The 10,664-nt window shown below is 34.0% G+C and overlaps 1 protein-coding gene across 6 annotated transcripts in view; it reads left to right on the top strand.

Moving 5' to 3' along the window:
• The window catches only part of ARAP2 (ArfGAP with RhoGAP domain, ankyrin repeat and PH domain 2), a 163,807-nt gene that overhangs the window by 56,571 nt on the left and 96,572 nt on the right, over positions 1-10,664 (top strand). For all 6 annotated transcript variants that reach the window (XR_004953060.1, XM_036227596.1, XM_036227598.1 and 3 more), the window contains exon 10: positions 9,431-9,546. Coding sequence is in view for 5 of the 6 variants with exons in the window: in XM_036227596.1 (XP_036083489.1) it covers positions 9,431-9,546 (116 nt within the window). In the remaining variant the exon portion in view is untranslated. The remainder of the gene's footprint in view (positions 1-9,430; positions 9,547-10,664) is intronic.

Below are 10,664 nucleotides of genomic sequence, written 5' to 3'. Positions count from 1 at the left end.
GTAGAAAGCAAGGATTAAGGATTATAGTTCATTATGCAGAGTTTAATTTAAAACCAGAATTATAACCCTAAGTCTAGCTTCTTAGCCACTTATATCAAACTATTGTTTTAAAGTGTATGTTAGAAAAAAAAAATTTCTGGCCTATAACTCTTTAGAAACAGACTAAGATTCTTTCCTTGAATAATTTAGTTGCCTAGAAGGTTTAGAGTGTGCATTTAATAAACATTATACCATGTCAGGCACTCTAAAAATGATGCACTTACTGGAGGACACAAGTCTTGTCTTCTAGAAGGAAAAGTAAGACAAAAGCAGTGTTTATGGTGGATAGTGAGCTCAATGCTCTGTTAGGCTTGTGCAGGAATTACAGAGAAGAGCAAATAATGGGCATCCAAAGAAGTCTGGGAATTAGAAACACTTCTGTATACACAAATGATGAATATATTTGTTTTAAAATTAAAGCATTTATACTGGGCCTCTCTTCATCCTTTGAGAAGTAAACTTGTTTTTGCTATATGTATATTTTAAGTCCTTTTTAATGCATTAACATGAGTGTGTGTATGTGTGTGTGTGTGTATGTGTGTGTGTGTATATATATATACACACACACATATATACATATATAGCCTTAAAAAGTGCATACTGTTGATTGTATATGTGTTCCTTTTTTAAAAAAAAAATTGCATTATATTAACCACATGGAGCCAGGTCTTAAGGGACTTGGTTTTAAGTCAAGTCTTAAAGACCTAGTTGGCTAAGACTGGATGGATAAATTAAGGATGGCCCTCTGTGTTTAGGCCTGACATACTGTTCCAGATTTATTTAGATTCACATCATATTGTGTTCCTTTTCCCCTAGAGGAAAGTTGCCCGTTGGTTTTCTCACATGGTTGAGCAAATTGTGTAAAGAACTTGGGTGATGTGCTAAATAAGGAGTCTTTTTCCTGAATGCAGAGGGCTTTAAAGCTAGTGTTTTAGGAAAAGCACTGAAAGATAAAATAGTTTGGTGCAACTTCTAAAAGTTTTGTGCTCGCAACACATGAAGTAATCTCATAAAAATATGAGAGGTGTTAGATTTGAACCTCTTTTTCTTAATTTGTGTAGGCTATAATTTAGTTCTATGCATCAAAGCCTAATTATTTTCATTCATTAAGTTTTAAAACAGTGAATTTATTGCCCATATAACTTACAGTATGAGTAGAATAAAAAATAAAATTGACCTACAAGATCTGTTTTCATTTTTCATGCCTCTATTTGTACATAGTTTTACTAATTTATTCTGGAGGGTTATTCCAGAGAGAGACAATGGATAGAGGTGAAAGAGTAGCTATTGCAGCATATGTTGAAGAGTTATTATAAAGGAAGCTTGGAAGCACATTTTGAACAGAGATTGGACTCCATAGAAGCAGTTCTGGGTTTTTATTCTTCTTCTGCCATTAGTTCGCTCAGGTAATTAAGTTAATATCCTGAGGTTTAAGAGGCATCATGTGAAGAAGAGAGATGAATTACTGTCTCTAAGGCTATTATTTAAGTTGTACATTAAAATTCCAGCTATCTGGGCTCATTAGACCCATCGACTTAGAATTCGGGGGGATGGGGTGTTTGAATCTGCATTCATATAAAGCATCTCAGGTGATTCAGTGACAGGTGATCCAAAAACCACACAGTTTTATTCGAAAGGATATGTTTTTCTTGATTATACATTTTGAAATGCCCAAACTTTTAAGTGGCAAGTTAAGAAAATCATTATTAGTGGTAATACATTTTAAAATTTTGAAGAACTTACTAATAAATCACGTATGGTTCTAAACTATATCTACTGGGTTTTTAAATTGTTTTATGCTAAAATCTCATCAATTTTTGTATAAAAATTTAATTTTTCACTTTACAGATTCTGTTGTATTCCTTTTCTTAAAGACTTTTATTACCAGAATATGTTCTGTTAGAGACATTAAAACTCAAAGTCAGCATAAAGGAAAGTGTTTGAAAAACAATTTGAAACTGTTATTTCCCAAAAGGTCCTTTACCGTATATATGTCTGGAAATTTACTCTAGTTTTATAGAGTGTTGCTAATCTTTCCTAGAGGTTTTTCTCTACTTCCAATAGGTGTCCCTAAGATTCCATGTCAAGCATCCCTACAAATGTATTTCAGTGATTCTTTTACTTATCCTGACTCTGTCCCTTCTATTAAATCAAGAACTTAAGTTTTCTAAGTTAAAATAACTTTTAAAAGACTATCATAATTGCTGCCTTATTTTTGAAGTTTTTTCCTTTCAAAAGTGATATAATGATAGCAAAGGAGAGATGTCAATCTACATATTCTCATCGATAGCTGTAAAATCTACGGAATCAACATGGACTTTTTGTTTTTTTTTAGTTGCTGAGTTCCAAGATTCATGTTCATCTCTTTCTTTCTCTTTCATTTATTAGCAGACTGTAGGAACTGAAACTTGAAGTAACTTTTGGCCGAGTAAGAGAAATGCCTTAGGAAATGTTAGTTTCCCCCACACCCCAATAGGCTGTAAAAAAGAAGGAAAGAACCATGTAGATAGAAGTAAAAACATTTGTTAGGAAGGTGGCACAGAAGAAACTGACATTAAATTCTCTTATTGAGTTAGTTTCAGGTGTAAAACATAGTGATTCAACATTTATGTACTTCATGATGTTATCACCATAAGTCTAGTAACCATCTGTCACCATACATACTTATTATGATATTATTGACTGTATTCCTTATGCTGTACATTAAATCCCTTTGACTTATTTTATAACCAGAAGTTTTGTACCTCATAAATCCCTTCCCCACAACCATCCTTTTGTTCTCTGTACCTGTGAGTTTGCTTTTGTTTTGTTTTTCTTTATTTGTTTCGTTTGGTTTTAGATTCCACATATAAGTGAAATTACATAGTATTTGTCTTTGTTTGACTTATTTAACATAATACTCTCTAGGTCTATTCATGTTGTTGTAAATGGCAAGATTTTATTTTTTTTTATGGCCGAGTAATATTCCATTGTGTATACGTAACACTTCTTGATCCATTCATCCGTTGATGGATATCTAGGTTGCTTGCATATCTTAGCTATTGTAAACAATGCTACAATAAGCATAGGGCTACATGTATCTTTTTGAGTTATTGTTTTTGTTTTCTTCAGATAAATACCCAGAGGTAGAATTATTGGGTTTTACGGTAGTTCTGTTTTGAATTTTTTGAGGAATCTCCATTCTGTTTTCCATATTATAGAATTATTTACCTACTCAGTTGCAAAACACTGTGCTTCTATTTTCACAGAAATTAAGTGTCATCTCTTTAAATATTTAGCACCATCTCGCAATCTCACCCCCCAAAAGTTTAATTTTTGCAATTTTTGTTCTATTTCTTGTCTCTGCTTATGTTTTATGTGCCTGCAATGTATTATAATCATGATGGTTTTTCTCTATTACTTCACCTTTGTGTAAAATGACTTGTGTATTGTTCGTATAGGTTACATTACAGTTCACTGTGTTTCTGTATTCATTCATTTTATAGTTGTTATTGGGCACTTTCTCATTTCAGGGCACTGCTCTAGGCACTAGGGATACAGTGGTACCCCAAAAGATCCCTGCTCTTTAGGATCTTACTGTCCATTGGGGGTAGTGCATAGTGATAAATAAAGAGGGTTCTGGTAGCCCTCTGTCTATAGTCTTTCCTTCCTTTTTGATTATTTTCTTGGCAAGAATATTTGTGACCTTTTTCTAAACAATTATTTACATTTAAAATGCTGTTAGCTATGTGAATAATTACCAGTTTTATTTTAACCTTAAAAGTGTTAAAAGTTCTTTGTCCTCAAATTAATGTTATAAATATTTACTTTTATTCACTGCTGTGTCCTCAGGAATTCCAGACAAGTAGTTGACACTCAGTAAACATTTTATAGAATGGACTTGTTGAATTAATGGCAATTTACATCTGTTTTCTTGACTAGAGAGTTTATCTTTTGTAAAAAATTTATCTTTTTAAATTTTTTTCTCCGTGAGTTATCTTATTTTCTTTCTCCATTTATTTATTGGGATTCTATTGTCATTCCTGACAATTTTTCAAGCTCTTAATATAATAAAAATATTATTCTTCAGGTCATATTACCTGCAACTGCTTTTCTGAGCTATTGTTTATTTTTCATTTTTTAGTTAATTTTTGTTGTCTACAAATTTTGTTTATATAATTAAATTGTTTATCAGTTCAAAGCTTATAGATTATCTGTATTCGGGAAAAAAATATTGTATAAATTAATCTTGAAATGATGTAGTATATAAGCCAGTATTTTTAAATTTTTAAATGAGTTAAAATAGGAACATACACGGAGATATATGTGCTGTTACACACAGACATGCACACACATGCACAAGGTATTGCTAGAAGAACAGAATTTCTGCAAATGGATGTGAGATAAATTGATAACTTTAAAGTACTTGGCTTTGGTTTCCATTTGTTGTTTTACCCTGACAGCCAGTCTCCCCATTTTTTTCAAATGAGTTTTTTTTTTTGAATATCATGTTAATATTAGTGTATTCATTACAGCCAGATGTCTTGGTTGGTAGGTTTGTGTATCTATCTATTTAAGGATAATTGTGGCATTGAGGTTTTAACTATGTAAATTTACTTGATTAAACATTCTCAAATCAGGATATAACAAGAGACTCATTCCCCCTCACTGCCCTAACATAGCGTTCTCTGGTGTCTGGCATGAAAATGAAACTCTAATAGAATTTAAATAGACCTCATAGGGCTATGGGTTGTGTGGTGCAGAAAGAAGCAGCGGGGTGTAGGTGGTGGCCTCAAATTCTCTGGGTTCTGTATCTGGCCAAACTCTGCATCTGGTGTTTCCCAGGAAATCTGGTGCCAATGTCATACAATGCCACATCTGCTTTCAACAAATGTTTAAGCACCGAGTTCTTAAATTCCTGGCATGGAAATCTGGCATCCAGTATTTCCCAAAATAGATTTGAGATTTCAGCAATTTGGGGGTTAACAAACCCTCTTTAATTTCTTCCTCTGGGAATCAAACTTTTATTTTGCTCATTTCACTGCATAGATTTAAAATGTAGTTTCAACCAGATTCTGTTGCTACAAATTCGTACAAATGACCCATTTCAGTATCTTTGGAAATACTTCCTGTTAATTCCAGTGTTTAATATGGAATCATTATTGAAGACAAATTCTGGTTTTATAACTCTCAAATGAAAGGATTGTCTGGATGTATTGGACCCTCAATTTATATTTCTTCATTCAATTTTTTTTATGACAGTGCTCTGTAAGGTAGATAAAACTGTCTTTTCATAAATGAGGAAATCGAGGTCTAGATAAACCAAATAACTTGCCAGTAGTCACACAGCTAGTGAAGGGCTCAGCCAGGATTATTCTCAAGGTCTGATTCCCCATGCCACTTGGTCATTACTGTCATTGTCCGGATCTGCTCTGTCAAGCATGGCCTTTGTTAAAGGAGTCCTAGTGGTGGGATTTATGCCTTCTAAGACCTTACAGTCTATAACAGCAAATTACATGTAAACTACTCTTTAGTCCAGAATCTATTTTTTAGTTTTATGCTTTCTATAATAATCTGCCCATGTTGTTTTTTGCTACATTTTTTTCAATCCAGTTTATAACATTTTAAAGGTTGAAAGTTTGTCTTGTTCCTGACTTGTGCCAGTTTTTTTCCTTTCTTTCTTTCTTTCTTTCTTTTTCTTTTTCTTTTTCTTTTTTTAAATGAGACTAGTACTGACAATCAGATTGTAGCTAACGGGTAATTTATTTTAAGTTTTTTTGAAAGTTTAACATTCACATTACATCTCATTTTTAAAATTTATATATGCTTGCTAGTTATTTTTAAACATGTATTTTCTCGTAATTGCCTTTTTAATAGGCAGTACATTCAATTGTCTTCAAATTTAAAGAGGTAGGAAATAATAACACTTGCTAACTAGGACTGTGACTGCGTGCCAGGCATTCATTCTTCTAAGCACTTTTCATGTATCAATTCAATCCTCCCCGCAGTGATGTGATAGGTATTACTGTTATCCCCATTTTGCAAATGAGTGAACCGAAGCAGCAGAGGTATACTTGATCAAGCTGGGGTCTGGGTTTTGTCATTTGTCCGGTCAAGTGTCAGTGCCTTCGGAAAGCCTCATATAAACACAGCTCTCTTTTTCTGGGCTGGATTCGGTGCTTACCCGACATGCATTTTTCTTTTCCCTTGCATTCATTACAATTCTCTATCATCTTCTCCTCAGACTGAAGTTTCCCCAAGTGGGAGGTGCCCTATCTGATGCTTTGGTGTGGACCCCAGGACTTAGCACATTTTCTGGCACCCACTAAGTACTTGAAAAACACTGTTTTGCCAGGACAAATTCTCATATTTAAAAAGTGGGTATATCTGCTCTGCCTTCTTTACAGAAGTATTCAGAAAATGAAATGAGAGTTCACAGCTGTTCGTCAGCTTCAGGGCACTACACAAATAGATATGAAACCAATTATGGAGATTATGGAGTGCATCGTATATGCTTAATGAAGACTGATTCTTTGAAAGCTTCTAGATACTAACATGGGGGTTGGCACCCAGGACAGATAGGATGTTGACAAAATCCAGTATGTCACTGAGTTCTGGCCAGCCTGTTTTTAAATAGTAGTCCTAATGATTTCAAATGATTCTTGTAGCATCTGATTGCATGCCTTTTTTTTTTTTTTTTTTTTTTTTGCTTCACAGAAGGCAGAGAATTGTTTATATCCTGATATTTAAATATTGCAGACTCATACTGCCTAGATTCTACAACTGGTTCTGTTATCTAATTCAGTGTTTCTCAGTATTGGCTACATATGAGAATCACGAGGTTGTCCTTTTGCTTTTTTTTTTTTTATCTGAAAAGTCTTAGGTTCTGCTTTCAGATTCATGGAATCAGATTTCAGGCTGAAAGGGAGAGATCGACTCAGGTAACTTTGATGAGCATCGAGGAATGAAATATATTCCAAATGTGTTCTGAATACTGTCTGTAAAGAAGGCTTAATGTCACTAGAAATATTTTTAATAAGAAATGCAGTTGTTTCATATTTAATCACTCTCAAGAGCACTGACATTTATTTTCTTCCTCTGTGGTACATTTTATAGTCCATTTGTGCTGGTGAGTTCAGTGGATACTCTAATTACTCAAAACCATATGGTCATGGCAAACAGCTGATAAATGGGTTACAATTTTATTTCCAGGCTAAAAAATCATTTTTGCCTTGCTTGGGAGAAATTTGGGGCCTTGAGCCGACCCTCACTTATTTTGTTTTTAACAGAAATTGCAGCTTTATGTGTAGACATTTCATGACTTGCTTGTAGAAATGACGGGCCATCTATTCAGGCTGGAGTTTTTTCATAAGGTTCATCCGTTTCCATAAAAGCTTGTCAGTCTTACCATCTGTGAGTATGATGGTCTGAGTAATACACAGTACCTGCAGGCCAGACTCCCGTCAGGGAATAGACGCAGCAGTGGCCTGATAGCTGGTTCTGGTCAGAAGCTTCATTACTAAGAATTGTTTGAAGGACATGTAGTCTGACTAGAGCCATCCCTACATCAAGCGAGGCCAGCAGAAAGTTGTTTTTAAAAAAGATCTTACCTTGCTACCCCTGCCTTATGTGGGCTTATTATACAAAGTAGAAATATATCAGATTTTTAAAATTATTTTATAGCACTTAGCAATGTCTCTACATCTTTTATATTATCGACTCTCAATTTCTGGCTTGTTTCTCCTCCAAACATAAGCCATTTATTCTTTCACCAGAAAAACATTTAATTGATGATTTGTGTTATAAAAGAGTCATTTTGTCATTCTAGCTAAAAACTTGTACATTAAAAAAAAAGGAAGAGAGGCTTTTCTGCAATTTGTAATGGAAACTGGATACCTTTATAAGCAGTGGAAGATCCGTTTTAACATTATTTTATTTCATTTATTTTATGTCAGGAATGCATTAATATCAAATGACAAAAACCTGAAAGGATAGCTTCAATAGATGAGGATTTATTTGTTTTAACAAATCTCTTGGTGTAGGCAGTGGAGAGCTGATGCCACGAGGGAACAAGGTTCTTTATATTTTTTAACTTGCTCCAGCATCCTTGGAGTACAAGAGTTTGTCCTCAGGCTTTTATCTCAAGGATTTATTCTAACATTCTAAAATGGCTTCTATGCATCTAGGTGTTATTTACCAGGAAGATGAGGGCAAGGAGTGAAAGCTTTTTTTTTTTCCCCCTCCCAAAGCTTTTCCCTCTACTCTGTCACCCCAAGCCAGGAATTGTTTATATTTTATTGACCAAAACTATGACATATGCCTCTCCTAGCAGCCAGGGAAATGAAGAAATAGTACTTTTTCTTTTAGGCTGTGTAGTGGGAGAGATAGAAGAAGGCCTGTGACTTGTTATTTTCACAGTCTTTGCTGGAAGTGCCCTTATGGAAAATGAAGCAGTAGTTTTTACAGTCTGTCTTTAGTATGGCTACTTTTCCCAGTCATAATTTAGAAATTCAGAGCATGTTTAATCTGCATCTGTTCACATAGATAATTCAGTTTTTGAGGTACAAGTTACATTTTTAACACAATGAAATTATTTATTCGATAAAGCAAATTCTCAAACCCTTATGACTAGACAATATATTGTCATTTTTAATGCATTTAAAATACAGACTGTAGCTTTTTTAAACAATATCTAATTTTGGCGAGACAAGCCAAACATAGTGGTTGTAGGTGTTGAACAAATGACAGGTTTCATATCAAAATAGCATTAGAGGAGCTTTTTAAGACTCTAATTGAAGGAAGAGGAAAGTAATAAAATATTGGAGCTGAGATAAGACTATAAAATAACTAATGCCTTTGTTCGAGGGTAAATGAGAAAAATAATGTGACAGAGCAGAGTAACAGTGTATATAGTACAGCAGAACCAGCAGAAAGATGGCTTGCGTTTCAGTCCACTTCCACCATGTACCTTTTCCTTGTAACTTTATCTTCTTGAGTCTTGATTTCCCCTTCATTTTATATAAATAGTGATTGTAGCAAGCTCACTGTGTCATTTGGCTCCCCCACTGAGAAAACTGCTGGGCACATGGTAAATGTTGGTTTCCTTTACCGAATGGATAAAGGTGAGAAATTGCTCAACTTAAAAAGCAAAGATCTGTGTCCTAGTCATGTGAAAGAAGCCCATACTTTTTAAAGAGCCCAACTGTCGAGCTAAGAATGGCACTGTACCGTATCTTGAAAGCGACTACCTAAAATAAGAAAACTACTTTCCATGCATTTTTCAAATGAATTCTTTAATTCCATATACATACGAGTAGAAAAATCTAGTAGAATTTATTGGGTTTTAGAGGATAAAATGTATTTTCAAAATCTATATTTTTCTTACCTTTTTTTATATTTTTCTTCAAACTAGGATTTTAAGGGTGGACTCGGTATTACCATAATTCCTATGAATGTAGCAAATGTAAAGCAAGTGGACAAAACTGTGAAACAATCTTTTGAAATAATCACTCCCTATAGGAGTTTTAGGTAAGCTGTATTTCAACTTTTTGTGCTTGTACTACTACAAGAAAGTTTGGGGCGGCCAGTTTTGCATTGCTAGTGGTGATTTTATTTCTTATATGATGCTTAATAAAATTATGTTCTACGTTTTCATATTGTTTATCAGCCAGCATATATAAACACCTTGTAAAAGTGACTTGAATAATCATGCAACCTGGAAAGATGCTAATTTGATGAGATTTGAATCGTTTCTTATTACATTTTTTTCTTAGAAGTCTTGGTATGTTAATTTTTTTTATCAGCAAATATATGAAACTTACTTCACATTTTGAAGGGATAAAATAAAAAGGGAATACTATGATGTATTTAAATTGTATTATATTTACCTTTTAGCCTAATCAAATACAGTCCCTTCTTTAAGATCATTCCCTAATTATAATTGCTCCATAATGATTTCCTAAAAAGAACTACAGCTTAAAATGATGTTGAATTTAATGGATCTCCAAGCACTTATTGATCAAATAATTTTGTATTTTGTTATATATTTTGTATTATGGTATTCTGGTAATTGCTTTATTATGACACCAAAACAGAAAATATGTCCTAAATATGTTTTAATAATCTATAATGACTCCATAGCTTTAGTATACAGAAGAGGCATCAGTATCTCTTGAGATCAACCACATTAATTTGTCACAGATAACATACCACAGGGTAGTATGCAGGTCAGAGGCAATTGTCAGAGGCCTTTGAAGGACTAATAATTACTTAGCAATTTAAAAAATACTACCAAGTCTAGTACTCAATTTATCTGTCAGAATATGTCTACTGGCTCAAATTTTAAGAAAGAAATGATCACATACATAATAACAAGCTTTATTTTCGCACAGGCAGATTCAAGCTTCAAGTGAAAATATAGACATTGGCTGAGCTTTTACAACCCTTCTGACTCATACCAACCCTTTGGACAACAACTGAGTGTCCTACAATTCAGTCCTATTCTGCCACCAAACTACCAGAGTGAGCGTCAGACCCCACAAGTTTAAGAGCTTAGTTCCACAAGACTGCCTTCACTTCAGACACCAGCTACAAGTCTCAGGGTCCCAGGTTACCCATACTTGAGTCCACCTCGGCTGTACATCAAG

This window comes from Rousettus aegyptiacus, unplaced genomic scaffold (assembly GCF_014176215.1).
Source record: "Rousettus aegyptiacus isolate mRouAeg1 unplaced genomic scaffold, mRouAeg1.p scaffold_m13_p_10, whole genome shotgun sequence".
In the NCBI taxonomy this organism is placed as follows: domain Eukaryota; kingdom Metazoa; phylum Chordata; class Mammalia; order Chiroptera; family Pteropodidae; genus Rousettus; species Rousettus aegyptiacus.
This window is presented reverse-complemented; position numbering and strand designations above follow the sequence as displayed.